Source organism: Vigna umbellata, chromosome 5 (assembly GCF_029865625.1).
Source record: "Vigna umbellata cultivar VRB3 chromosome 5, Vumbellata_1.0, whole genome shotgun sequence".
In the NCBI taxonomy this organism is placed as follows: Eukaryota; Viridiplantae; Streptophyta; class Magnoliopsida; order Fabales; family Fabaceae; genus Vigna; species Vigna umbellata.
This window is the reverse complement of record NC_142169.1, coordinates 58,696,090-58,719,667: the sequence shown is the minus strand read 5'-3', so window position 1 is coordinate 58,719,667 and position 23,578 is coordinate 58,696,090. Positions and strand designations below refer to the sequence as shown.

General features: G+C 36.0%; 2 protein-coding genes across 2 annotated transcripts; both read right to left on the bottom strand.

The window, feature by feature from the left end:
* Positions 1 to 305: 305 nt before the first annotated feature.
* On the bottom strand, positions 306 to 4,199 carry LOC124838516 (cysteine-rich receptor-like protein kinase 2). The gene is made up of 8 exons (XM_047314138.2): positions 3,637 to 4,199; positions 3,071 to 3,462; positions 2,166 to 2,276; positions 1,907 to 2,034; positions 1,556 to 1,769; positions 1,222 to 1,453; positions 978 to 1,128; positions 306 to 893 (listed from the first exon to the last, which is right to left on the bottom strand). The coding sequence occupies exons 1-8, from the start codon at positions 4,011 to 4,013 to the stop codon at positions 591 to 593; spliced, it is 1,908 nt and encodes a 635-aa protein (XP_047170094.1). The 5' UTR covers positions 4,014 to 4,199; the 3' UTR covers positions 306 to 590.
* A 3,389-nt stretch (positions 4,200 to 7,588) lies between these two features.
* On the bottom strand, positions 7,589 to 10,937 carry LOC124838510 (cysteine-rich receptor-like protein kinase 2). Its single transcript, XM_088116273.1, has 8 exons — positions 10,530 to 10,937; positions 10,057 to 10,451; positions 9,718 to 9,831; positions 9,302 to 9,429; positions 8,728 to 8,941; positions 8,420 to 8,648; positions 8,150 to 8,303; positions 7,589 to 8,070 (listed from the first exon to the last, which is right to left on the bottom strand). Exons 1-8 carry the CDS (start codon positions 10,904 to 10,906, stop codon positions 7,768 to 7,770), a joined length of 1,914 nt encoding a protein of 637 aa, XP_087972399.1. The 5' UTR covers positions 10,907 to 10,937; the 3' UTR covers positions 7,589 to 7,767.
* Positions 10,938 to 23,578: the final 12,641 nt, after the last annotated feature.

Here is a 23,578-nt window from a genome sequence, read left to right as displayed (position 1 = left end):
TTCAGTTTTCTAGATTTTATGAATATATTATGCCACTTTTTTTTTGGAAATATACAATTTAGATGTTTCAAATAAATTATTTGGGGACTAAAAAACGTTTATGAAAAAAATAATTTTCCATTCAAAGCCTAATCACTACATATAAAAAAAAAACATTTTTTTTGTTGGCAATTTATTATTTGTCTTGTGTTAATAAACCACTAGAAATAGGAGTTTTATAATTCAATGAATTTAATTTACTTTACTTTAATATTTTTTATTGTATTTTTTTATATTGATAATAGGTTATCATTTGGATGCTTAAATGAAGGTTACAATTCTAAGGGATGGATGGAAAATATATATGAATGCTTATTGTGCAGAATTTAGAATTGGATATGATATTGGACTATGTGAAACTGGTAGAATGATTGGGCTATGCAGAAGTTCATGCATTTGTAAACCTTACATACAACTTGGGATGTGAAACTGCACCCACACTTAGAAAATATGCAGAAGGACAGATTCAGAAGACGTAGAATGGTGAACAATCTGTATCACTTTATTGGTTAAGGTCATGACGACCCTTTGATGCATTGATTGATACTTAATCATCGAGCTGAGGGAACAGAAATGGAGGCAGTAGCATTAGATGAACTGGTAGAGTTGCCTTCCCGAGGGATCATATTTGTTTCAACAAACACAGGCATAGTTGGTCGAAGGTGCGCCAATAAGTTCTTGCTTTTCAGTAGCATTACCACTTCAGTCATTGTAGGCCTCGTTGAAGCTGAAGCCTGAGTGCATAACAAAGCAATTTCTATGATTTTTTGCACTTCTTCTACGTCATATTCATTAGGGTCTATTGCCTTGTCTATCAGGTCCAAGTACATGCCTCTTTCATGCAGTTTCCATGCCTGTTATGTCAAAACCAAACCTTATAATTCATAATCACTTGCTCAAATGACATGAAAAAATGTTGAATGTAGGAACTTGCTTACTCGTCGAAGAAGGTATTCACCATCCTCATCATTCTTCACATCTGTACTCTTTTGGCCACTTACTATTTCTAGGACTACAATACCATAGCTGTAGGTATCAGCCTTCTCTGATAATTGACCATGCATTGCATACTCAGGTGCTGTGTATCCCCTGACAAGTGCAGTCCATAAAATATAAGAACACTCTCTTCTGCTACGACTTCATGCAAGTAAATGTAAAGTGAAAGCAATGGTTTTTACTTACAAAGTTCCAGCAAATTTTGTGCTAAGATGAGAACGATCCTCTGGGAGAAGCCTTGCCAACCCAAAATCAGCAATTTTGGGCTGAAAAACATCATCTAGAAGGATGTTAGCAGTCTTGATATCTCTATGTATGATGGAGACGTGGAACTCTTCATGCAGATATGCCAGTCCTCTTGCTGTGCCTAATATTATATCATAGCGTTGTTTCCAATTGAGGGAACCCTTTTTGTTACCTGCTATTGTTTCAAAAGTAAGAAAGATTGTTGAAAAGATAGGAAAATTTGATGGTTATAAAATAAATGGAATAATCTGAGTGGTTGAGATGAGTTTTGCACCGAATAAGAATTTGTCAAGACTTTTATTTGCCATGTATTCATAAACTAAGATTCTTTCTTGGCTTTTGCTGCAGCAACCAAGAAGCCTAACGAGATTTCTGTGATGAACATTGCTTATAAGCTTCACTTCACCTTCAAAATTATCCTCCATGTTGCTTGATTTCCCCAAAACTAGCTTTTTTACGGCAACGACTTTTCCATTTTTCAGAGTACCCTGTTGAAAATAGTTTGTATGACTGAAAAGGGAAAGTGTTTTCTCTTCTGGTTTTAGATAGTTCTCAGCTATAGCATATTTTTCTTTTCGTAAACAAAGTTTTCATGAGAATGTTGAAAAATACAGCATAAATTTACCTTGTATACATCACCAAAACCTCCTTCTCCAAGTTTGTTTTCAGCACTGAAATTTTTGGTTGCTGCTTTCAAATCATTATACTTGTAGTTAACTGGACCTTTCAACTCAGTCGCTCCCAATATGTCACCTGCAAAATAGAGAAAATTTTAATTGTGGAGTTATATTTTGGATGAACAAAAACTTTTTCTCATTACAATGTTCTGAGCTTTAGTGCCAAACATTCATTGAATATAATGCTTTCATCATTTGCTTAATTACCTCTGGGAATCTGGTTTCTTTTTCTTGACATTCTCCAGCCAAACAACAAAAGAAGAAGAACAACACCTCCTGTAGCACCGCCTATAATTCCCCACTTCTTTCTTGAATTTCCTGCAATGCAATGATGAAATTCACCTCATGTTCCAACTCAGGTCTGTGGAGGTTTGCATACAAAAATTAAAGACATATTTTTCGTTTGATTCTTTTTTTCTTAAATTATTATAAAAAATAAAAAATAAAAAAATGATATGAAATCTTTAGAATATAAATGAAAAATATATAATTGATATTTTTATATATAGTTATTTACAATTTCCTTCAGATGTGGTAAATTAATTTTGATCTTGCAATTTTGTTTTTCCTAGCTTAGTTTTTATAAATTAATTAAGAAAATTATAACAACCACACACAATGACGTTAGGGATGGTTTTAAAAATAAAGATTTAATTGCACTTCTATTTTTTTGTACTATTTTACAAATTTTTTCTTCTAACTATATTTATATTTGATTTTATTTATTTCAATTGTGTAATTTTGAAGTATTTGCTAACCCAACTTCAATATTTAATGGAGGCTAGAATAACTTAACTCTCACATCAACACATGCATAACTTTACACATCATGCCAGCTTAATTTTCTATTAAATATGTTTTGGTTGGCAAATAAACTAAAACTGCATTATTTAATCAGTGAGCTTCAAATTATAAAAAATAAAAATAAAAAGTAGAATTAACAATTTTTTAATAGGTGTAAAATTGAATTTGCAATATTTACTTGGAATAAAATATTATTACATAATAATTATTTATTAAAATAGAAAAATGTTTTAAAAACTATACAAATATTTAAACCAGCCATTTTTATCTAAATATACACTGATTAGAGGTAATTACTGCAATTCTACCTTTTTTCAAATAGGGTGCAATATTAATAGTCTGATTATCAGCAAAGAAAGGTGTGGTGGAGTATCTCAGGAAACAGCCAGCATCATAGGCTCTACCCTCTGTGTTGGGAAGACAACTTTGTAAGTTGTTGTATCCAACTTGCATGCAATTCTGACAATTAATCTGAGTGGCAGTTTCAACACACTGTGCAACAGCATAAACTGCACTACCACCAGCCACCAGTGTCTTCGTAGCTGCATAAAAATCTCCAGTTTTGGGTACTGCTGTTTGGAGGTCCATTAGGGCTTGTTGTCCAGCTGCTCTAAAATCAGTGACAGTTGAACTTATGTTCCCACATGATACCCCACTGCCAATTTCGTTTGTCTGATCGTAGAACCTGTTACTCTCATATCTACATATCTCTCACATTTTGAAAACATCAAAATCAAAATCAAGTAAATAATTAAACTAGCTCAAAATTCTTAATAGCCACTTAATGTGAATATACATTTCTGTTGGATATCTCGACTACAAATAAGGTGAATTTAAGTGATTTCAAATCTCATCTTACAGAGATATATTATACCTGAGGAAGCAGCCATCGTAGATGACTCTGGCGCCGTTGCCGTTGGAGCAGTTGCGGATCTGGGTGGTGGCAGTGTTGAAGCAAGAAAGACAGTCATTTTTCGAGAGATAGTTTCTGCACTGAAACATAGCGTATGTCAGCACTTGTTCTCTTGCTTTCTGTACTGTTCCAAAGTGCTTGCTTTGATTCCTAATCTCTTCTCTCATGTCTGAAAAGGTTTCATTGATATTTGCAAAGAAGCTACGCAAATCGGAAGCATTGAACGAGCTGCACCCTATGTTTACTAAATGTGTATCTGGGCCTGCAACTGCATCTTCAACAGCATTACTGCTCCACCATATCAAAATCAAGGCCACAACCTTAAGTTGCAGCATCATATATGTATGAGTTTGAGAGATAATGAAGTGTATAAGTTTGTGATAGGAACTTGATGAAAGAGTAAACTATGTTCAATTAACAAGGGCAGTGTGTTTTGTTAGCTATTATAGGAGTCTGCTACATATTCGTTGTTGCAACACAGTTTATGTCTGAATTTTTATGTAGGGTATTGCCTGTACCAATTAATGAACAATGATTGTAACAATTAAACGAAGTCAATGCTCTTAATGATGCTTATAAAATGTGGCGTTTACTTCTGTATTCTGGAAATGATTATACTGTTATCCTTACAACTACACTCTTTTCTGTAATTGTATTTAAAAGTAAAATATGTTCACATCATTTTATGTCACTTTATTTTTAATGAATTTTTAAATAAATACATTTTAATCAATTAACGGTTTATATATATATAAAAAAACCATTTATGGACACGTTCTTGATAATAAAAACTCAGAAAATAAACAAATAGACGAATCAGATATGATTTGGAGTAGGTATTGATGGAATTCAACAGTGTTTGTATGCTGAACTGGAGGGTAAACAAAACTGTATTAATGATAAAAAAAAAAACCCTTAATATTTAATACATTTGTTAAATAACAATTTTATACTTTAATAATTTAGTTGGATCTCCAAATCATCAATAAAAATAGGCGGCTGTTTAAGAATTGACTTCTAAACTATTTGTTGAGTAAAATAACTATTATGTTTAGAAATAAACTATTATGTGTTGAAAGTGTATGGTATGGCCTTGCTTTAAGAGTACCAGGTGGCATGGCCTTAATTTTAAAATTATTGTTATAGGAATTGAAGTATGGTTTCAGCATTAGAAGGAAAACCAAATGGAAAAAAAATGTAAAAATGTTTCAATCTAGGGATATTTAATTCTATTCATAAGAATGAAACCAATTAATAAATATATATCAGATATTCGTTAGAATTCAAAAGCTATGCAACCAATAGACTTAGATTTCTTATAAAGTTTGCAACAATTAGTATTTTTTAAATGCATTTTCTTTTGTTATGTTTTATATAGGTTTAATTTTTATTTTATTTTTTTAATAAATCGATGTGATTATTACTTCTTTCTTTCCATTTCTAAATTACTTATCTTCAATCTCTTCTAATTTATCGATGACTTAACTTCCTTTTTCTTCAACAACAGATTGAAAACTAGTAGAAAGAAAACGGAAAAAAAATTGATCGACAAGCTGAAAATAAATAATCACGTCATCTAGTTACAATAAAATTAAACAGAAAAAAAATACTTAGACAAAAATAAAATTTTTTTTTGACATTCTAAGATTACTTTTATTAAGGATTTATATCAAAATATTCAATTATGTGATCCAAATTCTATGAACTTAATTAAGTTTTATTTGTACTTTCTGTGATCCAAATTCAGAAATAACTTATTTATTAATATACATATGTGTTAATATATCCAAATATTGATTTAGTGATTTCGGTATTTCCTATAGTTCTCTAAGTTGAGTTTTCTTTTTCTATGTGTTGAATCTTTTTTAGAGTCAGTTTTGTAAAGTAGTAAAACCCTAAATATTTCTTACTATGTATATTTTTTTTGTCCATTAATCCTGACAGAAAAAAAACGATGTTTGATATGGATGCTTTTTGCTAAAGCTAAGCTTATAAGTATAGAATGAAAAGCTGAAGTGTTGGCTGTGAATACGATAGAAAGTCAATGGTGTATTATATTCTGTTACATTCTAGAATTTAGGTTATGTGAGATTAAATTATGCAGACATGTAGATAGATATTAGTTGCACAGCCTAAGCCACGTTATGGACACAACTAGAAACTGTCTCCTGCATCGATAATCTCTCTTCTACTTTATAATCTTTTTGCAACCTCACTTTTTAGTTTCAAAGTGGGAGAAGAATGTCAAACACTATGTAAAAACTGCAATCCATACCATACAAGGTGTTGATGGAACTGTTCAATCTTATGAAATTTACAAAGTAATATGGAAGAGAAAATACCGTCTAAGGGCTTGGAGTGTAAGGGCTTGGAGTGTAAGTATCTGAGATTATAAAAGGAATAGTTGATGGAATATGAAAAATATGAAGATAACTTTTAAAATACTATTGAGTAGAATATGAAAGTAATAATTTAAAGGAATATATTTTGTAGTTGTATGTATATCAAATGTTAATATAATGTTTATATTTGAGTATTTATACATCTCATTTCACGTATATAATTATTCTAAAAAATACTGGTCACAGATACTCAGATAAAAAGTTCTATATTTTTATTTTTATAGAATAAATTTTTACCTCATTTTATACTATTCTAAAATCTACATTACATTTTAATATTATTTCTTGATGATGATTGATTTAGTAACTTTAAGCATAATGCACAATAATTCAAACCTCAATCTTGATAACACTTCTGTAAAAATATTTGTAATTTTCATATTTACTCCTCTAATAAAATAAAATAATATTTAATTACTATTTGTTTTGCTCTACTGCTAAACATTGAACCTAAATTGTCCATTTTGTAAATTTTTTATTAACATAACATGTTCTCATATGATAGAGTTCAGAGGATTTGGAACATGGTCGGATGAATTTTGCAACAATGATATCACGTATCCTTTTATTAGTTTTTACCAAATTTTTCAAGAAATATCTTTCAGTTTTAACTTTAAAAATTAGTTATTATTTAGATTTAAGAAATCAAGATTGAAATAATATTGTAAATATATTTTATATTTTATATTCTATTACATTTTGCTTTGTATAATAAAATAAAATAACAAGTTATTCCACATACCATATTTCTTATATTTTTAATATCCCTATTCTATAATCCCTAAAAATTTCTAACACAAGGAAAGGCTCAAACTCACTTTTGGCAACACAAACATGAAGCAACCTTGTGTAATGAGCATATATGGAATATGCAAACAATTGTGTAATGAAAAGGAAAGATTTATGTCAAAAGGAGGTCATTCAACAAGTTCAATTCCAAATGTGGGAATGGTATAAAAGAGAGGATAAAATGAATTACCATATGTTTTTCTTTGTTATAACCAAAAAGAATTATGTTTTATTGATAGAGTGTTTGGGAAGCTCAAACCCTTTTACACATGTAAATTGAAAAGATAGGTTCTCAACAGACAACTGCATACAAATCCAAAATTCTCACCTGCCTATCTTTAAGAAGATATGGAAGTCAATATTATACTCATATACATTTCGGTTCTAAGCAACTTATTGGCCAGTTGTCTTGTCTATATGTGGTGTTACAACCTTGGACTATGTTTGAAAAACTTGTAACAATGAATATTATATAATAGAGTCATAGGCTTTTCTGAAAATGTGGGTAACTATAGGTGGTAAGATCCTTCGTATTTGGGGATGTTAGAACGTATAAAGAATTTGGGATAAACTAATAATTGAATTTTCATCAAATGATTGATTAGTATGAATTGGAAATAAATAAAAATTACATTCCGAAAAAAATTAACCAACAAAGAGGAATCAATTAAATTGACACTTGCATTACATTATTAAATTGATCGATATCTAGGAAACTAGAAAACATATAGATAGCATTACACGTGGACAATATCACTGATAAACTACTCTTAAATCAACAGTTACATTCATATATATAACTACTGTTTAGATAAACTTCTCAAAACGTACACATGATGAAAAGTTATTATCCAAAGCTTTTGTCTAATTTATTTGGTTCAAAGTCATCAAATTCTCATAATCATCGAGCTGATAGAACAGAAATGGAGACAGTGGCATTAGATGAACTAGCAGAGTTGCCTTCCCTATTTATCATATTGGCGTCAACAAACACAGGCATAGTTGGTCGCATGTGCTCCATTAAGCTCTTGCTTTTGAGTAGCACTACTACTTCAGACATTGTTGGCCTACTTGCTGCAGATGCCTGAGTGCACAACAACGCAATTTCTATGATTTTCTTTACTTCTTCTGCATCATACTCATTAGGGTCTATGGCCTCGTCCACAAGCTCCAACTGCAGGCCTCTCTCATACAGTTTCCAAGCCTGTAAAGTGATAATCAAATGTCTCATTTCTCATAGTAAAACATCATCAGAAAACCAACAATATAGGAACTTTGCTTACTCGTTGAAGAAGGTATTCACGACATTCCTCCTCATTCTTCACATCAGTACTCTTTTGACCACTTATAATTTCTAGAACTACAATACCATAGCTGTAGGTATCAGCCTTCTCTGATAATTGACCATGCATTGCATACTCAGGTGCTGTGTATCCCCTGACAAGTGCATCACATAATCCACAGTTAACAAAACAACACTTATTAACATGTGACATGTGACGTGGTCAAATTAATTTCAAGAAATTCGAGTAAACGCAATTGTTTTAACTTACAATGTTCCTGCAAATTTTGTGCTGAGATGGGAACGATCCCCTGGCAGAAGCCTTGCCAAACCAAAATCAGCAATTTTGGGTTGAAGATCATCATCTAGCAAGATATTGCCTGTCTTTATATCTCTGTGTATGATGGACACATGGAACTCTTCATGTAAATATGCTAGTCCTCTTGCTGTGCCCAAAATTATATCGTAACGTTGTTGCCAATTGAGGGAACCTTTAGCACCTGTTGTTTTGAGTTTATATTATGCACTGTTGAGAATAAATGTTTTCAAATATTTCTGTCAGAGGTTAAGATGATTTACCAAATAAGAATCTGTCAAGGCTACTATTTGCCATGTACTCGTATACCAGAATTCTCTCTTCCCCTTTACTGCAGCAACCAAGAAGTCTAACGAGATTCCGATGATGAACATTGCTTATAAGTTTCACTTCACCTTCAAAATCATCCTCCATCTTGCTTGATTTTCCCAACACTAATTTCTTTATGGCAACAATTTTTCCATTTTTTAGAGTACCCTATATCAAATATATGATTGGCAAATCAGTGAAAGAGATCTTCAGTTTATGTAACTGTAGCTTTAAGTATTTCTTTGTTAGGTTTTGAAATCTTACTGTTTGTTTTATATTTATTTTTTGAAGACTTTTTTCTTTCTTTTTGTAATTTATTTTAAAAAATTATCAAATCTTTATTGTATACTTTTAAAAACTTGTAAAGGGCATTAGGAAAATGATTATTTGTTTATTAATTGCAAACATAAACAAAAACTTCAAATAAAAGAGAATATTTTGACAGCTTTTAAAAAAATCTTACACATTAATCATCGTCATTAGGATGCTTGCAATTATGTTATTAAAATATACACAACATAAATTCACCTTGTATACAGCACCAAAACCTCCTTCTCCAAGTTTATTTTCAGCACTGAAATTTTTAGTTGCAGCTTTCAAATCATTATATTTGTAGTTAACTGGTCCTCTTAACTCAGTTGCTCCCAGTATGTCACCTGCTACGGAACACAAGTTTAGATTTTTGAAATAAATGATATAGATACGACTTTTCAGAATAAAATAATTGATAATAACAAATAAAAGGGTTGTGGAGTATAAGACATCAAATGCAGAAAAATTGTCGAAGATTAAATTGCTTCGAACAAAACGCAATCTGATGTGCTTTTGGTAAACTGTTTTCTTGTACTGCTTGTCATTATTTCTATTTGAAAAAAGCATTAAGCAGGAACTAATTTATACCAAGTAGCGTTGCATGCAAGTGAAAACTTTCCACATTTACATACCTCTGTGAACCTTGTTTCTTTTTCTAGACATCCTCCAGACAAACAACAGAATTAGGAGGAGAACAAAACCTCCTACAACACCACCTATAATTCTCCCCTTCTTTCCTGAACTTCCTGCAATTCATATTAATGTTGGTGTTATGTTTATGAATTAAAGAAATGTTCTTATCAGTAGTAAGGTGACTTGCATATCTAAATACTTCATGTCACATGCCATATATATGAGAGTGTTTGTTAAAATGTATACGCTATGATATAACAATGATGTTTAATTCTACTTACAAGGATAAAAATTAACAATCTTTTTAAAGGAATAAATTGCAATATTATAGAAAGTACCTTGTTTTAAGTAGGATCGAATATCAATGGTTTGATTAGCAGCAAAGAAAGGTGTGGTGGAGTATCTCATAAAACAGCCTGCATCATATGCTGTACCATCTGTGTTGGGAAGGCAACTCTGTAAGTTATTGTATGCAACTTGCATGCATTTCAAACAATCACTTTCTGCGGCAGTTTCAACACACTGTGCAATGGCATAAATTGCAGAACCATCATCCACCTGTGTCTTGGTAGCTGCATAAAACCCTTTAGTTTTAGGTGTTGCTGTTTGAATCTCCGTGAGTGCCTGTTGTCCAACTACTTTAAAATCACGAGTGGTTTTTAAACTGGTGTTCCCACACGTTACCCCACTGCCAAGTTCGTTGGTCTGTTGGTAGAACCTCTCGCTCTCGTACCTTGTCAGATTTTGAGAATTTCAAACAGCAAAATCAAAGTGAATTTAAATATATTTGAATGAATAGACAGATAGATACCTGAGGAAGCAATCGTTGTAGATAACTCTGGCGCCATTGGCTTTGGAGCAGTTGCGGATTTGGGTGGAGGCAGTGTCGAAGCAAGAAAGACAATCATTTTTGGAGAGATAGTTTCTGCATTGAAACATTGTATATGTGAGGGTCCCTCCCCTTGATTTCTGTGATGTGCCAAAGAGTTTGCTTTGGTTGCTAACTTCTGCTCTCATCTCTGAAAATGAATCATTGACATTTGCTAAGAAGCTGCGCGCGTTGGAAGCGTTGAATGGGCTGCACCCTGTGTTTATCAGACGTGTTTTCTGTGTTGCTGCATCTGCATGTTCAACACTACTGCTCCACCATATCAAAGTTAAGGCCAATAGCTTCAGTAGTCCTAACATTTTCTTCAGCTCTGTGTTTAGTTTGAGAGATGTGTTCTTCTCTGCTGAATAGGAACTGGGATTTGCCCTATATATGGAAAAGGAAAATGTTATTTTGACAACAAAAGTTTGACACAATTTTGACAACGGCGACGTGGCAGCTGTGCATTGGCTCAGTGAACCGGGATGAGGGGTATTTTGGGTTTTTTCTGGTTTGTTTTCAATTCACTGAGCCAATGCACAGCTGCCACGTCGCCGTTGTCAAAATTGTGTCAAACTTTTGTTGTCCAAATAACATTTTCCTATGGAAAAAGGTTAAACGTTGGCATGCGTCGGTTCAAGAAGAGAAAGATAAGCAGAAAAAGAAGAGAAATTGGTATTTTAGTATGTGTTATGTAATAAGATAAATAATTATTTTTATAAAGTAATATATTTGGAAATTCACAATCCCCTTGACACGTGGTGAGAAATTATTAAAGAGAGAATATATTTGTTATTCAATGTCATAAGAAACAAATGGAGAAAAAATGCACTATAATTAATTACCTATTTGAAAATGGGATGTTAAAATATCATTGATAGTTTTTTTTTTATATACATATATTATAATAATTCATAGCAAATAAATAAATATTTTTTAATTAAGTTTTAGGACTTTCATAAATTTATATATTTGTATTCAAGTGTTTAATTTTTATTTGAGTTTCTATTGTTTAATTTTTTTTATAAGTTAGGTGATATAAATATTATTTTACCTGTCATTTTGGTTAGTTTTTATTTTTTTGTTAAGAAATATGAAATTTTAAAATTATTATAAAATAATATTTTAGTTAATATTAAATGATATTATGATTAATGTAAAGTGACATTGGTAACGACAAAGCCTATCCTTATGTATATAGATGGTAATGATATGAAAGTTTTTGAGAGCATGACAAATTACACACCTAATAATATATTAACATAACGTTACTGACATAATAATATATTAATATCTTTATCGTATTATGATGTGAAAGTCATCAAGAATATGACAACGACAATGACAGTAAATGAAAATAATAAAATTAACATATCGTTTATATTAACAGTAAAATATTAATTTATAATAATTACATAACTTCACATTTATTTATATGTAAGAATTAACATATCGTTTATATTAACAGTAAAATATTAATTAATAATAATTACATAACTTCATCATATTATACTAGATAAAAAATATGTTATCAAAATAACAATAATCACCAACATACTGTCATGTTATAGGAATCCAAATATAAATTGAAGTCACATATTTGATAAAAATAGGAAATTGAGCACAATATAATTATTTCATTGTTTTAATATTTTTAGTTGAAACTTATATCAACATTTTTTGTAAGTTGAACCTATATCATATTTATGTAATTTTTTTATAATAAATCCTCCCATGAAAATAAAGACCCATAAATGTAGAATGAATTCTCTCTTAAAAAAAAGTCATAAACCCAATTATATGTTGGTTTTGTCTTGATCATACATAGTATGCCTAGATTTTTGTTTTCTTCAAGAATTAAGCAAACAAAAATAAGATTAAAAGTTTTTTCAAGAATTAAGTAAACACTAATAAATATTAAAAGAGAATTATTTTAAATGATAAGGAAAATAACTTTTTGTGGCGGGTATTAAATCAAATTAATTTTAAAATTAAAATTGAAAGTATTTTTTAAAATAAAACAAATATTGACTAGAGTTATAATAATTCTTGAAACTTTTTTATCAGTAAAAAGAATATATTAAAAAGAACAGGTGACTTCTCCCAACACTTGCCCAAAATAATATTATCATAAGAAAAACCCCTAAAAGAACTTCAACTTCGGATAGAAATAGAAATAAATCTATAATATTGGAGTAGATTGATGAATCTGATAAGCAATGTAAATAAGGAATGAGGAGAAAAAAAAAAGTAAAAGGGCAAGATGAGTGAAAACTACTGTCAAATCCTTTCAACTAAATATGGTGTTTAAATTTTATGAATAGGAAAAAAAATACTTAAGAGATGAAATGTATAACTAAGCATACTGAATTAAATTTATAAATTAAATTTATGTGAGCAAAATAACACGTCATCTAATTAATTAAAAAATATAACAATTTTAAATACTTAATAAATAAAAAATTTAATAAAAATGAATTAAAAATGCACAAACCTAGATTTGTTTTCAAGAACTAAGTAAACAAATAAATATTATAAGAGAATTATTTTAAATGAAAAGAAAAATAACATTACGTAGCAGGTATATTAAGTCAAATTAAATTTAAAACTAAAATTGAAAGTATTTTCTTAAAACAAAATAAATATTAACGAGTTATAATAAGTCTTAAAAAAATTTTACCAGTAAAAAATATATTGAAAAGGATAAGTAAGTACTTCCCACACTGCACAAAATAATACACACAAACCAAGACTTAATATTCTCACATAATAAAAAATTAAATAAAGTAAAAAAAAGGTAAAGATGAAAGAGAGTATAACTGTAAACTTCCTTCAAAATCCCTTAATTCAATACGGTGCTTAAATTTTATGCATAGAAAAAGAAATAGTTAAGAGATAATATATATCATTAAAATAGTGAATTTATCATAAAATATGAATTCTTAAAGCCAATTATATATTATTATACAAAAACGGTACACATATAATTATTTCGTATATTTAAGAACAAAACTTTCAATAAATCATTGAAAAGTTTGGCAAATTTTACTTAGGTATATATTTTTTTAGGTATCTGAACCAACTTTTGTACATTTCCAACGAGGTTGTGATTTCAGATAACTGACTTAAATAGTTAACTTTTCTCAACAAATCAAAATTCAATTAAAAACACATTTTAAAACTCAACTAAAATAATAATTTAGAGATTTAATTTAACATTATTAAATAAAGGACCAGAAAAACCAGTACTCTGAGGAAAACAAGGACAATGATTTTATTATTCTATAGACCACGAAGAGAATGAAGTCTACTGCTTTGGGAAAAAACTTAGATCTGAATTTGATTTATTTACATATAATCTGATAAAAAAATAGCAATAATCTCCATAAATTAAGGGTAGTCAACACATAAAAATATGCTTAAAAAATTTGGAGTTCATATTATTTGTTTCATCAAGTGAATGATGTTCCTATGTGCATAGAATTATTGGGCACAAGTTTCATACATGTTCATACCACTTTCATATGCGTCATTTTCTTAAATGATAATTTTAATCAATAATATTTTTTTAAACATGAGATGATGCCTGAATTACAAGAGGAAAGTATACATGTTTCAGTAGGGGTGTGGAGGCCGAAATACAAACCTAACAAAACTGAACTGCTTCTCTTTATGCTCACCTTCGCGATGTTTTCTTCCTTTCTTTATGTTCTGTTCCTTAGGAAAAGGTGGGCTAGGTACCTGCAAAGGCACTCCGACGCTCAAGTCAGAAAAGGAGTCACCTGAATCTTTTTGTTCAAAGTGATCAAGAATAAGAATAATTTCTCTCAGGGGAAAAACGTACCTTTTTTCTGGTGTGAAGGGTGTATTTAAAACAGTAAAATAAACCGTTACCTGGCAATCCGGTCAGTTATCGAAGTTTGACTGTGTAGAAGTTGTAACTGCTAGATCGTGTGCTGATACTAAGTCAATTACTTCCGTGATTCGCGGCGTTGGTTAGCTGATTGTGCGTAACTGTTTATCTGTAACTGCACGCTACGATATAGCGCTTGTATGTCGACCGTCCTGTGCGTCGACATGAATAGGTGACTTGTCGTGTGCGCAGTGCGAACGTTATGTCGCGACATTACTATTTGGTTGTCGAGGACCAAGTGATCGACAACACATCATCTTTAAGAAGGCCTCGTATTGGTTCAACTGTTACCAGGTCGCCCTAGTCACCGGTCGACCATTGGAGGATTGGGTATCCTATGGTACATGCCCCCCGAGTCCGAGTAAATGAGCATAGCGTCGATGGGCTAATTTACGAGAGGACGTTGAGTGATGCTACGCACCGTTTTAACGTTGTGATTTTTAGGGTTTTCCCGCTCTTTTAGGGAAGCGAGGAGACGCGAATTGGGAACCATTAGATTAAAGAGAATCCTACGGCGCTTGACGATTAAACGGTTTGTCTTCTTCAACACGATTCACAGGGGAATTAATTCACTTTTGCAGAAGAACAGAAACAGTGTGAACCGTGAGCGAGATTGCTGCCTTTGCATCTGCTGTGCTTACGCTGCTACAAGAATCAACCAGGTAACCCTAAAATCTCCTTCGTCTTAGTGTATTTACTGTTGATCATGGAAGGAAGGGGGCCGAGTACCGGTGGCGATACGCCGGGGCCGTCATCAACGACGGAATATCCTGAAGTTACCACTATACCCTTCGGTGAGGAGGCTTTTATCTATGGAAACGTATGTGGTGAAGGTCCAGGGGGACGTGTAATATCTCCGATTAGCGGAGATGAATACGCCTGGGCGGCGCGTGAGGTGAAAGAACTTAGAAGTCAATTTAGGAGTAGGGCTGTAGTAACCAACTGGATTGAGAATAGTTGCGTGTTGAGAACCCTAGGGTACCAAACCTGTATAAAGTTGGTAGCTTGCCGGGATGATGAAAGGGTATGCTATGGTAGGGAGAATGCTGGTGATGAATTTTTTTATTGTTATGCTGCGTTGTTCTCCAATTTGTATGTAAGATTGCCGTTTACTACTTTTCAAATGGATGTTTTGCGCACCCTAAATGTCGCACCGAGTCAGTTGCATCCCAACAGTTGGGGGTATGTCCAAGCTTTTGCCGTAGTGTGTCGGGCGTTAGCGATTAGGCCCACTGTAGGTTTGTTCCTATACTTCTTTAGATGTCGACCGGTGGCCACGAAGGGATGGGTATCACTGATTTCTGAACCGGGTAATGCGTTACTAGAACTTTACTTGCAGTCGTACAGGGGGTTTAAGGAGAAGTTTTTTAAGGTGTCGATCACCGATGTTGGTCGAAGGTTCTTTTTCGATGGCGATGGGAATCCCAGATTTCCCTTATATTGGACGCAGGATCCTCTGAGGTTCACCTCGTGGTCTGAAGATAAGATGACGATTGAAGAAGTGGAGGCTTTGAGTGTGTTGACCTCGTTGCCACGCCCCTTTTCTTCTCGTCAGATTATAGATTGCCTCGAGTTTGATGACGCGGGGGCGAGGGTGTTTGGTATGTGTCTTTGCTTATCATTTTTGTAGATTCCTTTGTTGTTGCTGACTATTGTGAATGTATTTCGGCTTTTGCAGAGATAATGGGGAGAAAAGGAAATGGGAAAAGCTGGTTTCAGTCGATCGGAAATGAGAGGGCTGAAGTTAGTCGTCCGGGACCATCTGCTGGACAAGCTGTAGGCCCACCACGTCTCCAAGTGTCGTCATCCGAACCATTACCAGTGGTAGTGGCGGCTGCAACTGACGAGGCGCCTGCTGCCGAAGTGCCACTAGTACGTAAAAGGAAAGGGAAGTCGGTCGATATTAGCCGCGAGGCCTCGAAGAAGAAGAGGGAGGTAGCCGAGGAAACCGAGCGTCCTATCCCACTAGGGGTATGGGATCCCTCCTTCACGTTGGGTCATAAGGTGGATCTCAATATGGATATCTCGGAGAAGAAGGTGATCGAAAATATGAGTGAGCAAGAAATTGCCGACTCCATGTTGGAGATGACAACACGGGCCCAGGCGTTGGCGTGGCATCTAGCTTACGCTTCTGATAGAGGTATGATGCGGGTTGAGTTGGAGAAGGTACGGACTCAACTGAAAGAGCTTGCCGAGACTCATGCTGCTTGTGATGCCAAGCAGAGGCGCTCGGAACGACTTCTGAAAGAGACTGAGATATTATTAGACAATACCCGGGAAGCTGGTTTGACTCTCCAAAAGGAACGCGATCAAATGGCCAGCGAGCTGGAGCAAGCTAAGAGGGCAATGGTAGTACTGGTTCGAGAGAGAAACGAGTTGAAGGCCGAGGCCGTGGAAAGAAATGAGCTGGTAGAGGAGCTGAAAAATGCGATTATGATTGAACATACCAGAGGTTTCCGGAAGGCTTTGAGGCAGGTCGGTCACTTGCGTCAAGTGTCGACCAAGGGAGCGGAATTCGACCCTCAGAAGGACGTGCACGAGGGTCAACTGAAACCTTTGAACGAGATCCCTGAAGACGCTGTCCTGGAGGGTGAAGAGGAAGAGGATGAGGAGGAGGTCGCCACTACTGAGAATGATGGCGCGGTCGACGTGGGTGAACCTGTCGCGCAAACTGGCGGAGATGTCGATGGCGACACTCGTAATATTGTAATAGATTAGGATTTGTTATGGCCGTGTAAATATAAACATATTTGAACTTGAATTTGCTGAAAAGTTTAATGACTGCAAAAGTCGAACCGTATTGAATCTTGATCTTCTGTGTATGTTGGGCGTTTAACTTTGCCGATTTTGCAATTTATTTGCTGTAATGATTGCTAAGTATCCATGTTTGTCGAGTGTACTGATGATGCGATGTGGGACCGTTGAGGGGGATGGTTGAGTGGTGGGAATACTGGGTGTTCAAGGGTGAACATCTACCAGTGGGAGTGTATCCCAATCGAACTGGGTGTTCAAGGGTGAACATCTACCAGTGGGAGTGTATCCCAAGCGAACTGGGTGTTCAAGGGTGAACATCTACCAGTGGGAGTGTAGCTCACTTTGTTTGTGTGCAAAAGTGCCCGAGATGGTGACCTGAAGTAGTATTTAAGATGAGTGGCATTCCAGGTGTTGGGAACTGGTTGACCATCAAGGAGCTGGAGTCGATATGCACCGTTCGACATGTCCTCTACAACTCTAAAGGGTCCTTCCCAGTTAGCTGCAAGCTTGCCATGTGCTCGATTCTTCCTAGCCTCCCCCGCTTTCGCCACACCAGATCTCCGCTTTTGAAGGCTCTAGGCTTGACCTTGGTGTTGTACCTTCGAGATAACATTCGCTTCTGCGCCTCGGCACGGATGGTAGCGATCTCTCGACGTTCAGGAAGGGCGTCGAGATTGGTCCGCAATTGTTCTTCATTAAGCGACATATCAGTGAGATGACGTCTCAATGAGGGCTCGCCCACCTCGACGGGGAGCATGGCATCAGTGCCGTAGGTTAAGTTGAATGGCGTGTCTCCTGTAGATCCATGGGGAGTGCATCTGTATGCCCACAGAACCTCTGGTAGCTCCTCCACCCATAAACTTTTGGCTTCACCAAGTCGCTTCTTCAACTCTGTCAGAATGGCTTTGTTTGCGGCCTCGGCTTGGCCGTTTGTTTGAGGGTGTTCTACTGACGAGGTGACATGCTTGATGCCCAAATTGCTAAGGAAATCTTCCAACTTGCGTTCAATGAATTGGCGACCATTGTCGGTGATGATCTTCTGGGGGAGACCGAACCGACAGATGAGGTGCCAAATAAATTTCTGCACTCGTTGGGCACTGATAATGGACAACGGCTCGGCCTCTATCCATTTTGTGAAGTAGTCGACCGCCACGAGTAGGAACTTGTTTTGCGCTTTGGCGATCGGTAATGGTCCAACTATGTCGAGACCCCACTGAGCGAACGGCCAAGGAGAGACAATGTTGTGCAAATCTTCGGGGGGTGCATGGATGTCGTGACCATGGGCCTGACAGGTGTCAATACCGAATTTCGTCCGGATTGATTTTTGACTTTACTATTAATGTGTTCTCCTATGTTTATTTATTTAGTTTTATTTCTTTATCAATTTCATTTTTATTTTTATTTTTATTTTTATTTTCGTTTTTATCCCTTTTACTATTTATTTATTTTTTGTTATCTATTATTATTTTGTATTTATTCTATCTTTATTTATATAAATCATCTTATTTTATTTTGTTCTCCCTTTTATTTATTATTTCCTTTTTGTTTTGTTTTACCTCTTTATATTTTATTTTATTTTAATATAATTAATATAACTAAAAAAAACGACAAGAAGAAAAAGGCATTTTTGTTTTTTAGTAAAAAGAAAAAAAAAAAAAGAAGAGAAAGGAATGTTTGGGGTTAGGAGACAGGGTACGGGGTGCGCGTGTTGGAAGGAAGGGGAGCAGAAAACCGTTTCTGCAGGACGCGGGGTGATGGCAGAGGCGCGATTTGGATGTACGATTTTGGTACAGAGAATGACAAAAGACAAAGACGGAGAGAATTGCAAAGGACACAGAGAGTAGAGAGAAGGAAAATTCTGGAAGGGAGCACAGAAAAGCAGAGAGAAAGGGGACCTTCAACTTCACTGGATAATCATCCATTGCCGAGAAGGAGCCATTGGCACCTGCAAAGAAGAACAAGAGACATTATTTACAACAAAAAAGAAAGGGAGCAATCGAAGGAATAGGAGGGAGAAGGTTTTAATCAGAAGAGGAAGGTTACTAGAAATTACAAAGAGAAGAAAACTTGAATGCAAAAGGTAAGTTCCTCTTCTTAAAGCTTCACTGCTAATGGTAGACGTTTTGTCATATGTGTATGTTGGGTGATATGTGCTCCTATTTATTTCCATCTGATGATGATGATTTGGTCTCACATCTGTTTATGCTTCGTGATGTCTGCTTTTGTTTGTTTCCCTTTAAGTTGATTTGGCCTCGTATACTGCTTGTCACCCATCCTAATAACAAAAACATGCCTCACCACCAACCTGCAAACTGATATCCCCTCACCCAATCTGCAACCGTCATCCATTCCCTGTTGCTACAGCTGCCTTTCATCTACAAGAGGCAAAGAAAACCATCCAAAGCCATAACCACGTGAAGAAAACCAAAAAATTCAGTTTCTGAAGCCATATCGTCATTGGGATAGTATCTGGAATGGTATTTGTTTCGTTGCATTTGGCTGTGTTCTGTAACTTCGTATGGATGCCCTCCCTTGCCACTCATTTATCCCCAACTCCAACACCATGAATATGGTTTTTGCTGTACCCCATCACCTGAAAAGTAGAGAATCAATTATCACATTCCCACTCATACGCACACAAACACCTTCCAATGCATATCCTGTACAATGAAGCTATAAAATCCATTTTCGGTCTCTCCTTTTCGAAGACATGGAGCAGCGAGCTCTCTGATTTTCCATAGTCTTCAATGTTTTTGTTCATCAACCAATTCCATACAAAATCAGATTTGAACCAGTGAATAGCAGCCAATAAGAAAACCAGGACGGAGAGGGAGGAAAGTGACACTGGTGGCGCCGGTGAAGAAGCGCGCTCCAGCTAGAGGCGACGGTGGCCGGCTCTGGCAGAGGCGGCGGCAGGAGGTGCCCAAGGTGGAAAAGCCTCAACCCTAGGCTAGTGCGAGAGAGAGAGGGGGAGAGAACGCCGTGGCCGGCCGTGGTTCCGGCGGTGCTTGGGGTCGCCGCCGACGCCGAGACGGGTGGAAGGTGGTGGCGCGGTGGCTGGTTGGAAGAAGTAGTGGCGCAGGTGTTCAAGGGAGGCAATCCCAGCCCTAGCTTTTCCTGATCAGAGAGGAAGAGACCTGGGTCTCGATGGAGGGAGGCAGCTTTGAGTGTAGAGTCAGAGAACCCCTAGGGGAATTCTAGGTTAGCAGCCACCCGGGTGGGCCAAGCCCAGAACGAGCGCACGTTATCTGGCCTTTTTCGAGCGTGCGTCACCAATTTCCCTCACCTTCACAACGAACGCTCGTCCGTAGCGAGCGTTCGTCATCAATTTCCCACATCTTCCCAACGAACGCTCGCCAATAACGAGCGTTCGTCATCCAACCTGAACTTCCCAACGAACGCTCGTCCATAACGAGCGTTAGTCATTAATTTCCCTCATCTTCCCAACGAACGCTCGTCCATAATGAGCGTTCGTCATCAACTTGCCACGTCTTCCCAACGAACGCTCGTCCATAACGAGCGTTGGTCATTAATTTCCCTCATCTTCCCAACGAACGCTCGTCCATAACGAGCGTTCGTCATCAACTTGCCACGTCTTCCCAACGAACGCTCGTCCATAACGAGCGTTCGTCATCCAGCCTCATGTTCTCAACGTCCGTTCGTCATCCAGCCTCATGTTCTCAACGTCCGTTCGTCATCTTCAAAATGAGCGCTCGTCATTCTGCCTCCCTTTCCAAGCGGTCGTTCGTCAATTCCTCAACGAACGCTCGTTACCCAACGAGCGCTCGTCCTTCAGCCTCGTTTCCCAGCGTCCGCTCGTCCCCCAACGAGCGCTCGTCCTTCAGCCTCGTTTCTCAACGCGTTCACCATCTCCCTAACGAACGCTCGTCCACAATGAGCGCTCGTCTTTCAGCCACGTTTCCCAGCGTCCTTCAGCCCAATTCCCCAACGAACGCTCGTCCCCCAACGAGCGCTCGTACTTCAGCCTCGTTTCCCAGCGTACGTTCACAATCTCCCCAACGAACGCTCGTCCACCACGAGCGCTCATCCTTCAGCCTCGTTTCCCAACGTCCGCTTGGCCCCCAACGAGCGCTCGTTCTTCCCCATTCTCAACGTACGTTCGTCCTCCTCATTCTCAACGAACGTTCGTTCATCCCCGAAACGAACGCTCGTTATTTCACTGATTCCCCCCAACGCTCGTTCTTTCTCCCCACTTTCAGCGAACGTTCATTAATTCCCCCAACGCTCGTTATTTCTCCTCATTCTCAACGTCCGTTTATGATCCACCCAACGCTCGTTATTTTTATTTGTTTGTTTTTCTTATTTTATTTTATTCTATTTCATTTATTTTTGTCTATCTTATTTCATTTGTCTTATTTATTATTTTTAGTTTTATTTTTTTATTTTTATTTATTATTTCATTTTGTGCTATCTACTTATTCTAGATATTTACTTATCCTAAAAAATATATATTTAATAATGCAATATTTACAATTTAAATAAAGGAATTTATAAAGATATGTTTTTAAGGGTTTAGGCACATGTGTGATCGCACGCATCGTCCTTGTGCTGAAAACCTTTTCTCTTTCTTAAATAAAATTACAAAATATGTTTTGAAGGTTTAGGCACATGTGTGATCGCATGCATCGTCCTTGTGCTGAAAACCTTTTCTCTTTCTTAATTGAAATTACAAAAAATATGTTTTGAAGGTTTAGGCACATGTGTGATCGCACGCATCGTCCTTGTGCTGAAAACCTTTTCTCTTTCTTAATTGAAATTACAAAAAATATGTGTTAAAGGTTTAGGCACATGTGTGATCGCACGCATCGTCCTTGTGCTAAAAACCTTTTCTTTTCCTTAAGAAAAATTAACAAAAAATATGTTTTAAAGGTTTAGGCACATGTGTGATCGCACGCATCGTCCTTGTGCTAACAACCTTTTCTCTTTCTTAAACAAAATACAAAAAAAGGTATAGAATCTTCAAAAAACCCGAAAACTTCAACAATTTTAAACAACAAATAGTCTTGCTACCCAGAACTACGTAACCCTTGATTCTCCATCGAAAGTGGAGATACGTAGGAGCAAGGCTAGCCCTTGTCAGGTTCACTTTCCCAAAAATCCAAATTTATCCACAATCATTTTCCAAACAAAATTTTCTAAACAATTTTCAAGCAAATTTTCAAGCAGTTTTCTAAAAGAACTACGTAACCCTGATTTCTCATTTTGAATGAGAATACGTAGGAGCAAGGTCAATCCTTGTCGGGCCCAAAAAACTAAAAAATATGTTTTGTTTATTTTAGAATTTTATTTTAGGGGATAGTTAAACATTTTGAAAATCACATCATATTCGTGCATTTAGTTAAAGGTACTGCCTTAGGGCAGGCGTTGTGGGGTGCTAACACCTTCCCCACGCGTAACCGACTCCCGAACCCAATCTTTGGTTTTCGTGGACCGTGCTTTATCGTTTTATGGTTTTTCCGTAGTTTTCCATAATAAACTATGGTGGCGACTCCAAATCTCTTTTCAAAACCCGCGATTTCTTTTTGGATCGTCGTCCCGTCGCGATTCCGGTTGCGACAGATGGCGACTCCACTGGGGAACTCGAGAGTCAGGCCATTTAATTAGATGCGCGAATTTGACATGATTTTTCTTTGTGTTTTTCTTCCCCTGTTGTCTTTTCTTTATCTGTGTCTGATAGTTGGAATAACTGCATGTGAATTGTTGAATATGCAACCCTAGGGTAGAAAACATGTTTATATCTGCCTGGGAATATTTTCTGGTTGTTTTGCAGGTGAGGGTTTGGGTATGCATTGCATTCTCCCTTCACACACACACTTTCAGCATATCATGAGTGGGGCCCTATACCCGGGTCTGAGCGTAGCTTAGAATTAGAGGAGTTGTGTAGCGGTGTCATTCTGGGATGTACTTCCTGTCTGGCTATCGTGAGAACTCCAGCTAGAGTTTGTTCTCTTCACTTGTGTCTCCTCATCTAGTTGATTACTCGACTGTTGTGGAGATGCTATGAAGGGGGCCATAGCTCTAGTGACCATTGACCTCTAGGTTCAGGAGACCATCCTTGTGAAATTGCATGTACTTGACATCGAATCCAAGCCATTGAACCTTTATTAGGGCACAAAGGGAGAAACGTGTATTCTTGTAATCCTCACGCTGTTCGTTCTCTTTCGAAAATTATGTTATTGCATTTTCATACCATGCATGCATTTGATTCATCGTGTTGTTTTATTATCATGCATCATATTCATGCATCATTTAGTAACATGTTGGTTTTAGGGGAAATCACAGGTATACACTTGACTTCACACGA